The sequence below is a fragment of the Tiliqua scincoides genome, chromosome 11 (genome assembly GCF_035046505.1).
Source record: "Tiliqua scincoides isolate rTilSci1 chromosome 11, rTilSci1.hap2, whole genome shotgun sequence".
Taxonomy (NCBI): domain Eukaryota; kingdom Metazoa; phylum Chordata; class Lepidosauria; order Squamata; family Scincidae; genus Tiliqua; species Tiliqua scincoides.
This window is the reverse complement of record NC_089831.1, coordinates 7252336-7270958: the sequence shown is the minus strand read 5'-3', so window position 1 is coordinate 7270958 and position 18623 is coordinate 7252336. Positions and strand designations below refer to the sequence as shown.

At 47.6% G+C, this 18623-nt stretch overlaps 1 protein-coding gene across 2 annotated transcripts in view; it reads right to left on the bottom strand.

Moving 5' to 3' along the window:
* Window positions 1-18623, bottom strand: part of SORBS3 (sorbin and SH3 domain containing 3) — a 75261-nt gene that overhangs the window by 19252 nt on the left and 37386 nt on the right. For both annotated transcript variants that reach the window (XM_066639601.1, XM_066639602.1), the window contains exons 6-12: window positions 17585-17648; window positions 16490-16528; window positions 13701-13788; window positions 11244-11340; window positions 10771-10836; window positions 7667-7753; window positions 2836-2891 (exon numbers count right to left, since the gene is read on the bottom strand). In XM_066639601.1, coding sequence (XP_066495698.1) covers window positions 2836-2891; window positions 7667-7753; window positions 10771-10836; window positions 11244-11340; window positions 13701-13788; window positions 16490-16528; window positions 17585-17648 — 497 coding nt within the window. The remainder of the gene's footprint in view (window positions 1-2835; window positions 2892-7666; window positions 7754-10770; window positions 10837-11243; window positions 11341-13700; window positions 13789-16489; window positions 16529-17584; window positions 17649-18623) is intronic.

Genomic DNA, 18623 nt, shown 5'->3' with positions numbered 1-18623 from the left:
TGTTTACAATGGAGCCAACAGGTCATACAACTAGTTTGGGTAGGAGTCAGCCGTTCCTCTTCATTAAACCCCTTGCAGATGTGTCAGGGCTTTGGAATTTGTCTTGGAACAGAAACATCACTGCCAGCTCCAAAATTTGGAGGGCCCTCAAAAGCCCTTCAGTGAACATTCCTGAACATGGACGAGAAAGGGCATACAGACCCAGAATTCTAACATGCCTCCAACTTTCTTTGATGCTCTGCGCAGTGTGAGAACAAGGGGGCTGTCGAGGTAGCTCTGCTGGTCTTTGCTAGTGCCCAACCTGGTGATCCTCTGAACTTAGACTCATATAGGAATCCCACAGAGTAGTTGTCCCCAAACATACCACGGTCATGACACCCTTCCTCAATGGCGCCCTGTTATGGTGGCGCCACCATCTTGGATTATGTCAGATCTCACAAGAACTTGCACAATCGAAGATGGCAGTGCCAGGAGAGCAGGTAAGAAGAGGTCACTGAGGGCATCCCGCAGAGCCCCTGGGAGTTTGTAATTTGGGAACTATTGCTGTAGAGTTTCACATGCTATGTGGAAATAATAACTGGCAAGGGGCTGTAGCTCAATGGAAGAACATCTGTTTTGCATGACGAAGGCCCCAGATTCAAATCCTGGCATGTCTGGGGCGGGAGGAGAAAGGCCTTTGTCTGAAACCTTGGAGAACCACCATTAGTCAAAATAGGCAATACGAGTTAGATGGCTGTAAGGGTCTGACTCAAGCGAAGGTGGTCATCTATGGGCAGTTATTATCTCCACCGCCAGACAGACTTCAGAATACAAAAAGGTTTGGTTGTATAGCACTAACAGGGCTGGCCCATCCACGTGGCCAACTGAGGCAGTCATCTTTGGCAGTAGATTGGCAGGGAGCACCCAGCTCTCTCCACTAGTCCTCCTTCCATTTCCTGGATTAGAAAAAGAAGAGGGAGACAGCAAAGAAGAGACGTTCTAGTCCACCACTCTTCTCTCTTCCATACTTCCTCTTCTGCTTCATCCCCCAACTTCCTTTTCCAATCCAGAAAGTGAAAAGCAAAGAGGCTGGCATATCACCAGGGAAGGAGAGACACCATGTGGAACCATCTCAGGCTCCAGGAGGTCTGGAGCCAGCTCTGCAAGCAAAGATGCATGATCCAGGCTAGAATATACCAAAGTCAGCAAAATTCAGAGCCGATCTCTGGACACAGTGAGCCCTGAAACGGGGGCAGAGAAATGCCCACTCCAATGAAACCAAGATGTGCGGCACATAATACAACTCTTGACATGGCAGAGTTCTATAGCTCCATATGACGCTTCACTGTTTGGCCCCATCTACCAGCACTTGAATGTCTGAATGGAAGCCACTGCACAAAGAGGACCATCGGAAAAAGACACCACCCCAATCCCATCCACAATCCCGGACAGATCTGGCAGTGAACAGTTCCCCTTTCTCAATGACCCAACACTTAACTTGCTTGTTTTCCTTGTGGGGCAGGATACGTGTGATAGGATGCGTTCTGGAAAGAACGCAGGAACAGTCCGACCAGGTCAGACCTCAAAGGCCTGCGCAGTCCAGCAGCCTACTTGTAACAGAGACCATCTAGAGCAGTGATTTTCAATCAGTGTGCCGCGAATGGTCCACGGGTGTGCCATGGGAGTTTGGGGAAGGGTCATTTATCAGTAGGGCCTTTGGAGGACGTGAGCCTCCCGCCAGCAGCATAGTGTCAATTGCCAAAAAAAAAAACAGATGGTGTGCCCTGAAAATTTTAGCACCTTGTCAGTGTGCTGTGAGTTGAAAAAGGTTGAAAATCACGAATCTAGAGCCTCTGGGAAGCTCACAGACAGGGCATGAAGAAGGCAGCAGCCCTCCCATGTAGCTTGCACCCAACACAGCAAAACACAGATAAACTGCTCATGATCACGGAGGCTCCATCTGTTAAGGCCCTGAAAAGTTGCAAGAGCCTTCATGTCTCAAGTATTTAAGTGCCCAATCACCTCACAGCCTCTTCAACGCCCTCTTTCCCCTAGTTTGGGGTTCTTCAACCTGTAGGTTGGGATCCCGATGGTGTCGCGTAGCCTCATTTTGGGGGGTCGCGGCCAACTTTCAAAGCCTCTGCAAGAGAGGGCTTGGAGGATCCAATCAGGGTGCTGCCTTATCTTGATATAATCCTACACAGCCTCTTCTTGCTGCCTTGTCCCGGAGCTCTAAGGCCACCGCTGCTTAGTCTGCTACCTCACAGGGTTGTTGTGAAGACTCAAAAGGTGGGGGAAATGGGGCGGGGATGGGAGGTGGTTGGGGGAGCGGATTAGGTCCCGGGAAGGGGGGAGGGATCGGCAGTGGATCTCCAGTCTCATACTTCATTTATTTATTGGGGTCGGGGAATGAAAAAGTTTGAAGACCACTGCCCCAATTCTCACTCTGCGCCAGTTCTCACTACTGCTCAGAGCAAGGGGGACACAAAGACCCCCGTGCCTCGATGCTCCTTGCCCAAAGAACATGCTCTTCTCCCCTGCACCCCTTGCACCCTACACCACCCTATGCCATCTCCCTGTGGCACCCCATTCTCCCCACCCCCCTTTGCCCAGCCCCATCCTTTTTGCCCCCTCTGCTCTTACTTCCCCCCCCCAAGCAGCACCCTATGCAGTCTCCCCATCCTCCCCACACCGCTTTGCCCAGCCCCATCCTTTTTGCCCCCCTTCTGCTCTAACTCCCCGCCCCCCAGCAGTGGATACACCCCGGATGCCTGCAGGCTGACATCACCGGGGAGAGCCAAGGTGTGGCAGCTGGAAGGAGGCAGCGGACTGGACCCGCGCCCCCTCCGTACTCACCGGTAGGCAGCGGCGGCAGCAGTGGCCGGAGAAGGGCGGCAGGCGGAGGAAGGGCTCTGCGGAGAGAGAGAGACGGAGACGGCTGAGCTGGCGCTGCCGCCGCAGCAGAGACGCTGCGCTCTGGTCCGGCCCGTCCCGTCCCGAGCAAGAGCAGCCAGCCAAGAAGTACTTGGCCAGCAGGAGGAGGGAGAGCGGAGGAGCCGGAGGCGGGCCGGACACGGCGGGGTCCTAAAGGCCAACCGCCCGCGGCACGCAGGGCTGGCTGATGCTGGGAAAGGCTCCGGCATTCGGGGAATGTTGACATTCACTGAAGCCTCTCTCTCTCTCCCCCCCCTTTCTCTCTCTTTCCTTCTCTCTTTCTCTTTCATTCTCTCTCTTTCTCGCTTTCTGTCTCTTTCGTTCTCTCTCTCTTTCTTGCCTTTTCTCTCTTTCTTTCATTCTCTCTCTCACTTTCTCTCTCATTCTCGCTTTCTCTCTCTTTCGTTCTCTCTTTCGTTCTCTCTTTCTCTCACTTTCTCTTCCGTTCTCTCTCTCTTTCTTGCTTTCTTTCATTCTCTCTTTCTCACTTTCTCTCTCTTTTGTTCTCTCTCTCTTTCTTGCTTTCTCATTCTCTCTTTCGTTCTCTCTTGCTTTCTCTTTCATTCTCTCTTTCTCGCTTTCTCTCTCTTTCGTTCTCTCTTTCTCTCACTTTCTCTTTCGTTCTCTCTCTCTTTCTTGCTTTCTTTCATTCTCTCTTTCTCACTTTCTCTCTCTTTTGTTCTCTCTCTCACTTTCTCTCTCATTCTTGCTTTCTCTCTTTCGTTCTTTTTCTCTCACTTTCTCTTTCGTTCTCTCTCTTTCTTGCTTTCTTTCATTCTCTCTTTCTCACTTTCTCTCTCTTTCATTCTCTCTCTCACTTTCTCTCCCATTCTCGCTTTCTCTCTCTTTCGTTCTCTCTTTCGTTCTTCTCTTTCTCTCACTTTCTCTTTCGTTCTCTCTCTCTTTCTTGCTTTCTTTCATTCTCTCTTTCTCACTTTCTCTCTCTTTCGTTCTCTCTCTTTCTTGCTTTCTCATTCTCTCTTTCGTTCTCTCTTGCTTTCTCTTTCATTCTCTCTTTCTCACTTTCTCTCTCTTTCGTTCTCTCTCTCTCGCTTTCTTACTTTCTCATTCTCTCTTTCTTGCTTTCTCTCTTTCATTCTCTCTCGTTCTCTCTCTCTTTCTTGCTTTCTCTTTTCATTTTCTTTCTCTCTCTCTCTCTCTCTCTCTCTCTCTCTCTCTCTCTCTCTCACCATTTCAAATCAATTCTTATCATTATGTATCATCCACAGTTACAAAGCAACTTTATGGTGTGTTTGCTGGATGCAATTTATACATCCTGCTGTTTCAAGGATTGGAACGTTAGGTTCATTGGCTGGCTTACATGCAGGGTGACCGGATGTCATAACCGCAAAAGACGACAAGGCTCCCCAAAATGTAGGACATCAAGAAAAATGCGGGACATTGCAAAACAAAAGCTAAAAACTGCTCATAGATTGATTTTCTGTGGTTAATTTAAACTTTATATTACTTATTATTAAATTTAAAACTATATCACATAGAATTTATTACATATGATTTATTATTCCAAGAAGGCAATGCGCTGCCTGCAGGGGCCCACTCACAGGGAAAAGGAAGACATTTAAGTTCTTTTTCAGGACATGGGGCTAAAGAAGAAGGCATGTCCTTGAAAAAGAGGATGGCTGGTCACCCTGTTTGTATATTCTGCTGTTTGAAGTATTGGAGGATTAGACTCACCAGCTGGCTTACATGGATTTTTTAAAAATCAGTAATAGAAAAACAAACTAATAAAATACCCACACCAAAGTTACAGGAGACAACGTGAGTAAATATATAAAGCAAGCAAGCAAGCAAGCAACACACTGGGGTGTTGTAAGTTAATTTTAAAAATATATGCTTCATCCTAATTCTTGCATCTCTCTGTGCAATCTATTTAGGTCTTAATTCTTAAAAGATTTGCAGCACAAGCACATGTCTGCTCAGAAGTAAGTCCCATTGTGTTCAGTGGGGCTTACTCCCAGGAAAGTGTGTGTAAGATTGCAGCCCAAGCTTGCAGTTCTATCCTAGCTAACTTCCTGAGAGTAAGGCCCATTAAACTCACAACACAATCCTATGCATGCCTACTCAGGAGTAAGTCATTGTATGCAATAGGGCTTACTCCCAGGAAAGTGCATATAGGATTGTAGCCTCAGAGCAGTGATTTTCAACCATTTTTGTTTTGCAGCACACTGACAAGGTATTAAAATTGTCAAGGCACACCCTAGTCTTTTGACAATTGACAAGGCACACTGTACTGGCAGCAGGGGGCTCACATCCCCCAATGGCTCTACTAATAAATAACCCTCCCCCAAACTCCTGTGGCACACCTGCAGACAATTCATAGCACACCAGTGTGCCATGGCTCAGCAGTTGAACAATAGCTGCCTTAGTGGGACTTAGGGCCCAATCCTGTGCACATCCCTTTACGGCTCAGGTCTGGGGTATTTGAGGGACCGCCTCCTTCCCTACAATCCTGCCCGTGCTCTTGAATCATCTGGGGGGGGGCCTTTTGACTGTGCCGCTACTAAGAGATGTGAGAGGGGCGGCGGCCAGGAAAAGGGCCTTCTCGGTGGTGGCCCCCCGAACTGTGGAATACCCTCCCCTTAGAACTGCTCCCTCGTTGCTAACGTTTCGGCGTGGACTGAAGACCTTTTTATTTCAAAAAGCTTTTAATTGTTGACAGGCTGGCTGGCGTTCTTGCTTTTATATGAAAATCCACGGGGTTTGTTTGTTTTTAGATTTTTTAACTGTTGTTAATGATTGTTTTTAATGTATTTTTAAAGTGTTGTAAGCCGCCTTGTGTGCCCGTTGGGCAAAAAGGCGGGGTATAAATTAATATAATAATAATAATAATAATAATAATAATAATCTACTCCAAAGTAAGCCCCAGTGAGTTTAATAGGACTTACTCCCAGGTAAGGGTGAATAGGATTGATTGCAGCCTTAGCACTAAGTCCACCTAAAGTGCACTAAATTGTAAGAGCCAAAAGGAAATGTCATGAAATGTTCTGACATTTACTAATAAATGCCAAGGGCTGCAGTTCTACACCAGAGTTTCTCAATGCCTGTCTTCCACTGTACCACTTTACGTGGTCCATCTCTTCGAAGTCCCACTGGAAGTAACTTGTGATGACATCATTGCCAGTTACTTCTGGGTTGAGAGGCCAGATGCCACACAAACAACACCAGTAAGAGGTTCAGGGTGGATGGAGGGCTTTGTCATGCTCGGAAAAGCATGATTTGAATGTGTGCTTGCTGAGCTGAGCCTCCTACCGCTGCTTGTTGTGTCAAATTCTTGGCCTTGCAGGGGTGGCAGGGGTCCTGTGAGTACCACCAGTCACCACTGGTTGAGAAACACTGTTCTGTACACATTTCCCTGGGAGTAAGATCCGTTGAACTCAATGGGACTTGCTTCTGAGTTGACAAGTATAGGCTTGTGCCGAAAGCCTGCCTTCAGTAGATCTCCATTTATTTTCATCTTTTACTGCTAAATCACATTTCCCATGGTATGGGTGTCAACATTATCAAAGATGAGAACCTTCCCCCCCCCAAAAGGAGGAAAATAAATACTTCAAGTAAGTACAAACATTTTTGACATTTCTTGGCATGCCCTTTCAAATCTGAAGAATTACCAATAAATGTCAACATTCACCAACAATGCAGCCCTGTATATATTTACTCAGAAGTAAGCCCCACTATGTTCAATGGGGCTTACTCCCAGGTAAGCATGTATAGGATTGCAGCCCCAGTTTCTGATCTTTGTTATAATGTTTAGATGCAGTTGTGAAGAACTAAAAGAGAGATGCAGATTGCTGAGGCTGCCAACGTTTTAAGTGACTCTGCTCCAGTGCTTGTAAGTGCAGTCAGACACACAGAAGTTAAGCAATCACAGCTTTCCTCACCACTTTATCTCAATGCTTACAAAAAGGGTCCCCTGTTTACAGTCAGATCCTAAACAGAGTTGGGGTGCCAAAGCCCATTTGCGCCACGCTTTGAAAAGGATCAAATGTTTTGTGTGTCAAGCACTCCCAGTAAGTAAAAACAGGCCCTTAAACAAGTTGGCAATCCTAACTTGAAATATTCATTAAAACAGACTGAATTTTCCAGTCCTTTAAGTGTGTGTGTGTGGGGGGGTGGAGCGCTCATGTCAGTTCAACATAAGATCAAGAAAAGAGTGTTAGCCCAGTATCAGTAGTGTAGCTGGGGGGGGAGCAAAATGTGTTAAGTAGAGCAGGTACCACAACATGCCACAAAAGCGGCCCCTCCCACTCACCATCAGAGCCACTTTGGGCAGTGAGGGCAACGTACAGGTGACGCCATTTGGTTTGGTGAGTGCCTATACATTGCCGTCACTGCAATCACTGCCGTCACTGCCCAGAATGGTCAGACAGACAGGTGGGAAGCGCTGCTTACACAGTGTAAGTAATGCTGTACTTACCATTCCCCCCCTCTAGCTACGCTACTGCCCAGTATACTGAGATGGCATCCAACACATTTATGCTTGCAGCAGATTGCAACAGGCACAGAAAGGGCAGCAAGATGTTGTGGTGGTTGTAGACCTGGAAGATCCGGGTTCAAAATCCTGCCTCAGCCAGGAAGCTTCCTGGGTGACCTTGGGCCAGTCACTATCTCTCAGCCTCATGGACAAAAGGAGGCGAGGAACTATGTGCACCGCCCTGAGGAAGTACACCTCCCTCTGTAGTTGTAGGAAGGGCGGCACAGCAGTATGGAAAATAAACAAGAGAGCGAGGGTTACCTTGAGGGCAAGCTGACGTATCTCTATGGCTCTGATGTCTTTGTCCAGCTCTTCACTGAGTTGCTGTAGCTCCCTTTCCAACAGTTCCTGAGAGACAGCAGAAATATTGAGCTCAGTGACTGTGTAAAAAGGTTGCAAGAGGCCACAGTCAGCCACACTGCTAATAGGATGAGTTGAGAGAAAAAAAAACAAGCGGAGGCAGTGACGTGCCCAAAGTATAGACATGCTGGGGACAAGATCCAGGCCTGACAGCAGAGCATCCCCCAAGTTATGGTCACTGATGTAGGCAGTGACACCTTAGAGCTAAAGTGTATTGTGTACCTACTCTCGGCTTTGTTTATTCAGTTTACCCTCTGCTGTTTACTCTGGAGTCTTCAAACCTAAAAACTGGTTATGCAAAATGCGTTGATAGGAGGCATACTTAAGACATACTTTGAGGGAACTTGGTATGTTTAGCCTGGAGATGAGAAGGGGATATGATAGCGCTCTTCAAATACCTGAAGGGCTGTCATATGGAAGAAAGAACCAATGTGTTCTCAGCTGCCTCTGAGAGGAGAACTAGGTACAAGCTGCAAGGAAGGAGATTCTGGTTGGACATCAGGAAGAAATTCTTCATGGTAAAGGGGGTTCAGCAGTGGGACAGATTGCTGAGGGAGGTGGCGGATTGCACTGGATCTCTGTGAAATCTACCACCTTGAAGATCTCACTAGAAATCTTCAAGCAGCCGTGTGACAGGCACCTGCTGGAGACACTCTAAGAGGATTTGAGGAGGAGAGGAGAGGGTTGGCCCTTGTGGGTCCCTTCCAACTCTTTGATTCTATGAAAACTGAGTACCTCTCTCTCTCTCTCTCTCTCTCTCTCTCTCTCTCTCTCTCTTTCTAAGTAGCCACACAGGCTCCTGACCCAAGTTAGGACTGCAGTACCTGAGGAGGCACAGTTATCCCTGCATCATTTTCATATGAAAAATCCTCCCAATTGCCATTTACACCCCCCCCCCCCCGAAGCAGCTATTCACAGTAAGTAGCAGCTTTGGGAAGATGTATTTTGGAAGGGAAAATAGCAAAGGATGGAAGGGTTAATCCCCTTTCCCCACATGCTGCAGTTCGAATTGTCTGTGTGCCTCAGTCTGGATCTAGCTTCCCCCTTCCCCCTGCAGCTGACTTTTGTTAAAGATGATAAGGTGTCATTATAAAGTATGCTTCTTTTAACATATGTCATTTTGCCCTTACTAGGCTCAACAGGACATCCTTCCATGGAATTGTGTTCAGTGGCAGGAGACATATGGACACAAAGGAGGAAAGGATCTGGACAGAGTGCCCTCATTCTCACTGGAATGATCTCATCCAATAGTTCTAAAATGTTTTAGCACCGGGACCCACTTTTTAGAATGTTGGGATCCACCAGAAGTGATGTCATTAACCTGGACGTGATGTCATGCCTGAAAGTGACATCATGAAATTAGGCTTCAAACCTAAGCCCCGATCAGCCAAAGGTCCCATTATAGAGTGCACCTGTGCTGTTGCTTTGCATAGCTCAGAAGTCCAAGCAGAGCACAGACTTGGATCCTTCTGCAGCCACACAGCTCTCCTCCCTTTCCAGCCTCCTGTCTTCCCACCTATTCAGGGCAAAGCACCAGGCCTCTCTCCCACCGGGAACCCACGCTGCAGCTCTGCACCCTGTATTTTCAATGGTGGCTGAGCTAGGTGCTACGCAACCCACCTGAAATTGGCTCGTGACCCACCTAGCGGGTCCTGATTTACAGTTTGAGAAACACTAATTTAGTCCACGTTACCAGATGCTTCTCACTAGCATGAGTTTATCCAGGAGATAGGCTGCTTGGGAAGGGAGTTAGAATCCAGCCTAAGTGCTAGAAGCCAGTCCCACCCCCCTCTTGGGCCCAGCCCACTCACCAGTCTACCCTCTGCCCACCCTACTCCTCACCCTGGAATGCCCCCAAAATGCCCTCCCCATGCGGTCCCCAAACCCCTGCACTGGCGGCCCACTGCCAGCACAAACTCATCGCCCCCATGGGTTGCTATGGTGCAGGGAGGCCAGCATGTGTCCCTGCGCCGGCCTCCCCAAATCGAATGGAGGTGCAGATTTGCTTTATGGCACACTTGTGATACTACCAGGCCAGTGTAAGGGACTTAGGGCAATGCAGCGTGATCTTTGGATTGCGCTCCAAGACGACTAGTGCACCGGTATGCATGCACCCAGTGCTTTAAAAAGGCATCCTTGATGTCTCCCCAGAAGGCAACAATCAGGACAAAATAGAGATAGTGTTTTACCAGGGGAAGGAACTAAAAAATAGGGACTGTCCCTGGTAAACCAGGAGAGAGAGAGAGTTGGCTACAGTGGCAAAGGAAGGATGTACTGTAAGCAGAGCTGTGTACATGCTGGGACAAAATGTGATACTGGGAAACAACTCAGCTTCCTGAGAGCCTTAGCTTTCGTTCTAAAAGCAAAGCAACAACACTTCCTTGTCCCTTCCCCTGAGCAGCAAAATCAGGAAAAAAAAGTCATGCACAATTGTTCTTTTTTTAATTGCAGAATAAATTATGCGAAACAAGATAAAATATGCCAGTTTGCTTCGTTTGCATAAACTTATACCAACACTTCTTGGTGCAAAATGTAAATTTCTTGGACTTTTAGAATGTGTGTGTGTGTGTGTGTGTGTGTGTGTGTGTGTGTGTGTGTGTGTGTGTGTGTGTGTGTACATTGTGGGAATAGCTATGGAATCACGGCACCACTCCTGCACTGAATCTTGGAGCTGTCCGCTTGATCCACATCACTGCAGGTTTTGGCAGTGTCTCTGTGGATGAAGGACAATCTTTGAGGCAGAGGAGGAGGGGAGAGGAAATAACAAAGAATCCTACACCATGGAAGCCAGTAAACACAGCTGCACTACAGCCGTCTTGGGAGAGCCCTGCAGGGAGGAACCCAAGCCGAACAGCATCTCCCCCTGTTTTCTATATTAGTCTCCAATATCTCTCTCCATTTTTTTTTCCCCCAAGGAAGTTTATAGCATATGCTTGGCTGGGTCCCAGCTTTGTGACCACAGGTGAATGGAGTGTGTGCTTCCCTTGGCACTACAGTGCACTCACCTCGATTCGGGGGGATGGCGACATGTGGCCTTGCACAGGGGAGGCTGTGGGGGGCTTCGTTGTGGTCTGCAAAGGGTAATGAAGAAAAAATTAACATCAGCAAAGAGGCTGCTGTATTAGAGATGATTAACAGATTTGACTCTGCACCCCTGAAATGTGACTACGACTGTGTGAGTGTGTGTCCCACTACCAAAGTAACTTTCCATATGGTGTTGCAACAATTATTTCATATCCATGCTTTCTTCTGTGCCATTTGAGCTCTTCAACATAATGCAATGCATTGATTTGGAAGTCAGTTTTACTGAGCTCAGTGTGAGTCTACAAGTCTACGTGTCAGGAACTGAGTGCAGGATTACAGCTTTGGAACGCCACTACATCTCGACTGATGATCCAGTCCAGACACAATCTGGGCCTAGGGCTAATTGAATCAATGAACACCACATCATCAAAGCCAGGCAGAGCCGCTTGCGTACTGAGTTGAGGTGGTCGAGGACGGACGATTTCCCGGGTTCATAATCAAAAATGCTCCTGGGCTCCTGGGTTGTAGCATCAGCTTTTTCCCAGTTTCTCCTGCAAAGGAAAGAGGAGAGAATCTTAAGGGGACTTCTGTTCTCCAAGCCGTGCTCTTGCCACTGTGACTATCTCCCTCGCATTTGACAGGCCAACAAAACAAGTTAGTCACTCACATGTGCATGTTTGCTAGACTAGTGTTCTTCAACCTGTGGGTCACAACCCCAATAGGGTCACTAAGTCTCATTGGGGGGGGTCACAGCAACCTTTCAAGGCCTCTGCAAGAGGGGGCTTGGATCCAATCCACTGCCTTATAAAAACTGAGTTCTTGATATAATCCCACACAGCCTCTTCCAGCTGTCTTGTCCTACAGCTCCTAAGGCCAGTACTGCACAGGCTGCTACCTCACAGGGTTGTTGTGAAGACACAAGAGGTAAAGGAAAACAGGACAGGGTGGGGGCAGGCAGTGACTGGGGTGGGCAGATTGGGTACTGGGGGTGGGATCAGAGGTGGGTCCCCAGTCTATTTATTTATTCATTTGGGTTATGGGATGAAAAAGGTTGAAGACCACTGCTCTAGAACACATCCCAGAATCCTCTGCAAAGCGTGGGATTGTGCGGCAGATACAAAGGGGTTCCACAGCAGTTAGACAAAGGGATGCTTTTCATATCCCTTTGTCAGACTGCTATGGAAGTTCAAAATCCACTTTCTGCTAGCGTGCCCCACAGCGCCCTCTGGTGCCACACTAGAGTACTGGAACGGCATGAACTGGGTCCTTGCCTTTGCTGAATCTTTTCCACCATAAGACCCTACCTACAGGTTATGCAGGTGGTAGAATTCTGGGCTGTTCTACTTTGGATTGCAGGTGGGGAAGTCATGTTTTAGAATGCTTCCCTCTGCGCCCCCCCCCCAAAAAAAAACCTCACTGCATGTAGTAAATGAGAACATTGGAGGAAAGGGTTAGCGCTGACCTCTCATTGACCTGTTTTGCCACTGGCAGGATGCTTTTTGTTGCAGTGAAGAGGATTCAGAAATATGACTCTCCCCCTGTCGTCTGAAGTGAGTCCAGAATTCTACCACTTTACTCTGCATAATGTATAGATTGGGTCTAAATCATGGCAGCGGCAGCACCCCCAAGATGCAGAAATGCACGACCATGGTGCCAATCCAGACCCTACCCTTTATATTAGGGGTCAGCAACCTTTTTGGGCAAAGGGGCAGGATGTCATCACTGAACTTCTGGGTTGCTGAGTTCCTGGAGCTGCAGAGAACTTGCTGGCATGCCCCACAATGCCTTCTGGTGCCACACTAGAGCACTGGAATGGCATGGACTGGGTCCTCGCCTTTGCAGCTGCACAGAACTTGGCTTGAGAAGCTTCAGCTCCCACCCAATTTGCCGTGTGCCAGACTGGACATGGCAGAGCCACCTGCTCAAGATCATGGAGTCCCTGTGCCACTGTACAGAAACTCAGTGAGCCTGGGCAGTTGGCGCCACCATATCCTACCCAGCACATGGCAAACTGGGCAGGGGGCAATGCCTCCCAAGCCAAGCTCTATATGGGCCAGATGACTTTGGGTGGTTGCTGTAGGTTGCTGACCCTTACACAGTGGCTATAAATCTTTCTCTTCCCTCTATTGTTTCTACTGCTAGAATTCTTATTGTCTTCCTGGCTATTATTTCTTGATTACTGTAATCTGTTCCTTCCTGGCCTGGCTCTCATAGTTCTTCTCTTCAGTTCCTTCAGGATTCCCCAGCCAGGAAGTAATTTTTCTCCCTCATTGCTCTGATCAATGCTCTCCCCCTTCCAAGCAAGTTCCATGCCCCCTTGAGCAAAACCATTCCCTGTAAACAGAAGGATATCTGTCCACAGAATCCCTTATGAGCACCAAATAATTAAGGGCGGAACGGAATGGGATGGCGGTAGACAAACATTTTCAAGTGCCAAATAGCTATTAAGCAGGACAATTTCATGCAGTGGGTGAACACCACACTCCCACTTTTATCTGGCCTCTTAACTGGTAAGAGTAAAGCAGCTGGGAAGCAGTTTGTGGGAAGCGAGGAGGGAAAAGGTTCAGAGTCCCCCTTCTGCCTGCCACTTCTCTACTTGAAATCCCTCCCCCAAATTTATAGCTGTTCAGCAGTGATCCACATTTAAAAAATAGCACCATCATGTCTAGTTCTGAATGATAGTTGTGGGGAGGACGCTGAGAAAGAGAACCTTAGACATTCCTTGTAGAGCTGCAGGTAGAAGGAATTCTATCAAACCAGTTCCAGTCCGTCTCTAGGATTCCCTCTCCCTACAATTACCTCCGTGTCTCCCCTGATGATGTGTGATGGTTGGCTTCTGCCTGGACCCTAATCATTGCAGCAGGTGTCCTCCACAGGAGAGACTGACCTGCCTCCCCATCTATACACTCACCAGTCCAAGCCATTCTGTTGACAAGAGGAACTGTTCAGCGCTAGGGCGGGCGAATGACTTTTCTGCACAAGTCCTGGAGGCCTGAGATCTGGAAGAGACATCATTTCCAAGACAGAAAATCTCTCCTGTTAGACATTTCTTTTTTCCAGCACATGCAGATGTTCTTTAGGCATGCTGTCTCATGCATGGTAGCCATTTATTTACAACCAGATCCTGTACAACAGAAGATAATGGCCGAATCCTATTCTTAATCCTATTCCCATTTTGTAACCCGATAGGTTCATTGGCTCTTCTTAGACAAAATGGCTGGCACAGGTCTGAGGAGACCCACAGACAATTGGCCAGCCTACCCAAAAGTAACTTACCTTCTGCAGGTTGTCTGATCCCCCCACCATAGCATGTAGCAAATACTCTGTTGGTGCGGCTGCATACTACAGTATAATATATGGGAGATAGGATTGGGCTGTATATGACCCAAACGTGTGGGTGAAGTCCAACTATGTTGGTTTTTCCCTGGCACCCTCCCCACTCCCATGCATGGTGTTAACTCTGTGGAAGATTCACACAACCATGGGTCCTGCCCATGTGATTATGGCCCATTAAGGGCTTTCCCAGTTAGGTGGAAATTGCAACTCCAATGATTTGGGGAGAACGTCTAAAGTACACCCTGCTATGCACCTGATCCAAAGAACTTCGGCACCGGTGTCACCATCTCTCTAGACATGGCCGTGGGTTCTGAACCCCAGGCTGAAGTTCCTATGGAACTGCCCAGGACTCAGTGGCACAGCTAATGATCGTGTAGCTCGGTGCCAAGCTCAGAATGATGCCCCCAGAAGTGACATCTAAGTCAGGCTTTCTAAAAAGTGAAAATGGGGGAAAACCCGCCCCCCCCAGCAACTCACCACCCACTTGCTCTGCTGCCTAAGGCATCTATTTGCTACCTGGAGTCAAAGAAGATTTTGTAGTGCCCTCATGACAAAATCAAGTTTAATTAATTAAGTAGAAAAATAAAAAGCATGCCCCTTATTGGTTAGAGACACTGTGCTGGACGCATTCTCCGCATCACCTGGCAGGACAAAGTTCCTAACAGCACAGTTCTGGAATGTGCTGGAATCCCTAGCATGTATGCACTGCTGAAACAGAGACGCCTGTGTTGGCTCGGTCATGTCATGAGAATGGATGATGGCCGGATCCCAAAGGATCTCCTCTATGGAGAACTTGTGCAAGGAAAGCACCCTACAGGTAGACCACAGCTGCGATACAAGGACAACTGCAAGAGGGATCTGAAGGCCTTAGGGATGGACCTCAACAAGTGGGAAACCCTGGCCTCTGAGCGGCCCGCTTGGAGGCAGGCTGTGCAGCATGGCCTTTCCCAGTTTGAAGAGACACTTGGCCAACAGTCTGAGGCAAAGAGGCATAGAAGGAAGGCCCATAGCCAGGGAGACAGACCAGGGACAGACTGTCACTCCCAGATTGGCCTTTTCAGCCACACTAGACGCTGTGCCAGAACCACCTTTCAGAGCGCGATACCATAGTCTTTCGAGACTGAAGGTTGCCAATACAAGCTGGAGTGAAGAGGGACAGTTATTCTCCCCCTGCTAAATATAAGAGGAGCACTGCTTGAAAAAAGTACCTCTTTACCCAGTTAGCAGGAGTAATTTGATACATGGAAATGAGAGCTGACTCATATTAACTCCTTTTTGGTTCCCTGCTGTGTCATAACAACACTTCATTGGCTCAGTGCAAGGGAGTAAAGCTCCAAGTATTTATCTCTATGGGAGAGAGTCCTAGATGCACCACAGACATTCGTTTTTGCTTGACATTTAGCAGCTGATTAATTCCAACTTCTGACTCACAAATGAGTCAGGTCACCTTTGCCTCTTGTGCTATGTTTCTCTTAAGGCACACCCATAAAGCTCCCACAAGCCACTGGCTGTTCCTGATTTACGGACCACTTAATAACAATCATTTGTATAGTGCTTCTGATGTACGCAAAGAAGTTTTATCATTTATTATCCCCCCATATTGCACTGTAGCTGAGAGTGAGCAGCTTGCAGAAGGCCACCTGCAGCAAAATCCTATGCATGCCGAGGCCACTGAGTTCAGTGAGATCTACTCCTAGGTAAGCGTATGTAGGATTACAATCTTAGGGCCCAAACCTATTTTCCAGTGCTGGTGCAACTGTGCCAATGGGGTGTACACTGCATCCTGTGGTGGGGAGGCAGTCACAAAGCCCTCCCCAAGGTATGGAAACATTTGTTTCCTGACCTCAAGGCTGCATTGCAGCTGCACCGGTGCTGGAAAATTATATAGGATTGGGCCCTTACTCTAGTGAGCCAATGATAGAAGAAAGATCTAAACCAGAGAATCTAGTGAAAGATCCCAAACTTTTTAGCACCAGGACCCACTTTTTTAAACAACACTATCGGGACCCACCTAGGTTTACCAGACTTTAAAAAGTAGATCTAGAAAAAAAAAATATTTAATTATAAGTAACAAAAAACAGAAAAAGATCCTGAAACATTTATCTCCCTATATTTCCGCATGTTTGCAAACTGCAGGAGCTGAGCCCTTTGCAGGGTGATTAGCAGCTACAGTATCTGATTTTCATCTGATCTTTCCATCACCCTTTGGCGACCCACCCAAAATCAGGTCACAACCCGACAGTGGGTCCCAACCCTCAGTTTGGGAACCACAGGTCTAGACAGCATGTTAGAAGAGCTCTCATTCAACTCACTCGCTCTGCATAAAAATGACTCATGTGTTCCCAATTGCTACCCAGTTCTTACCTCTGGAGTTATAGCAGAAGTCCCTAACCAGTTCTGGATCTGAAAAAGAAAGGAGATGTTTGCTCAGGCAAGAGTCAACCAAGGGATATAGAGCCAAGGTCTGAATAAACACTGCATATTGGAAGCAAAGAAAGGAGGGACAGCTACTTCATGACCTTCGGGAGAGGATCTATCCATACCAGGAGACATAGTACATACCACTGTGCATGTGGAAAGACTTATGCCTAATAAAGGTTTGTTGACTTGTTGTGTGTGGAAGGATTTGAAAAACAAAATTTAGCGAACAAAGTTGTGTTTTCTTACACACCCCACAGGCAAAATGCTATTGATGTGATCATGGGCAGAGAACGCCAGGATGGTGTAGTAGTTTGAGAGTTGGACTTAGACCTGGAAGATCCAACTTCAAATCCCTGCCCAGTCATGAAGCTTTCTGAGTGACCTTGGGCCAGTCACTCTCTCAGCCTCACCTACCTCACAGGGTTGTTGTGAAGACAAAAAGGAGGGGAGGAAGGATTTACACCACCCTGAGCTCTTTGGAGGAAGGGCAGTTTAAAAATGTGATAAATCAAAAACTTATTTGTATTTATCTACCTCTCCAAAGATTTATACCCTGCCTTTTTACCTCTCCAAAGAGGCCCCATTAATATAGCTGGGATGATGCAAATCCCTCTGGATAGGGGCTAGACTAGATCACATTAGAACAAGCCTTTAGAGCAGGCCAGGATCACAACCATTCACATACTACAATTTTGGGGTTATGGCTGATTCAATGTAGCTTGTCTAAGGCTTCATGGTTAAGCCATTTCTGTCCAGTGTTGCATATATGTATACACTTGTGGGCTGGGCAGAAATGAATTAAGCCTCCTAAGATACTAAAACCAGGCTTGCAGTCCAGCTGATGGAAATTCAGGGACACAACTTGTTGTTCCTAAATCCTAGAATAGGAAGCAAATGGTAGCCGAGAATATTTTAACCGCTAGGGGCCGCTCAATAACTATAAGGGTGTCTGTCTTAGAAACTCTTGCTCACTAGGGCAGTGACTGGCTACAGTTTCAAAGATGATTGATTAGTGTGGGGCTCTGACAGGACCCTCACCAGGCAGCTTGCTGTGGATCTGCTGGAACATGCTACGGTACCAGTCCCGGGGGCTGTCCACGCTCTGCAACAGAAACCAAAGTCACTTTGAAGAAAGAGACAAGTGGATTGTGCAAGGTTGGGATAGGAGTGATGGGTAGGAAAGCAGGTCACCAATGCACTGAATTCTGCAATCTTGGAAACATTAAGCAGACAGTACAATTATTGGTAGAAGAACTTGGAACTGCAAAGGGATCTTTCAACTGCAGAATGGCTGTGCCACCCAGGTGGGCGCAGGTTGCACAGCCTGTGGTGGTCTTGCTTTGCCACTCTGTCCAATGCAGACTAAACAGCCACCGGGTAGATGGGACTCGTCAGCCTGGGAAGGCAGCTCATCTGAGAGAAGGAAAACTCTGATCCCAAACCTCCACTGCCTTGTGGCTACATCCAGTTATGGAAAAGGCTTCAGGAGTTAACCTCGAGGCAAAATCAGGAGCCGGAGTCCCTGAGGCAGTTCGTGGCTGAACACAATCACGTTCTGGCAACTCCTGCGACGCCGCTGGAACCAACCGTATTGGCCTCTGCCTTTCCATTGGACCATTTCAGTGATGTGGAGAGGGGGGATTTGCTGCATGGGTAACAGCCTATCCTCCATACCTACTTTACCCAGGCTTCACGCACTGGAGAGGACACTCTGTTCTAGAACCACCATTCAGAGCGTGACACCATAGTCTTCTGAGACTGAAGGATGCCAATGCAGACAAGGCAGGTGAATGGTGAAGGCTGATGAAACTGGGCAGAGAGTTGACTGCAGATGTCGAATCTGATGCAGTCAGAACTGCTTGTGCAGCTGCACCCGAAATGTCTCTGAAGTGGATTTTGAAGTGGATCTCACATCCATGTGAGAGATGAAGGAGCTGCTTGTCAGCTTGCATGGGAGGAAACTGGAGGCCAGAATGTGATACCAGATCAGAAAGATCCATCTGAAATGTTGTGGTTCTTGAAAGATAGAACCTTTCAATTGTAAAAATCCCTACAGGGATTTAGAACAGCCTTGCCT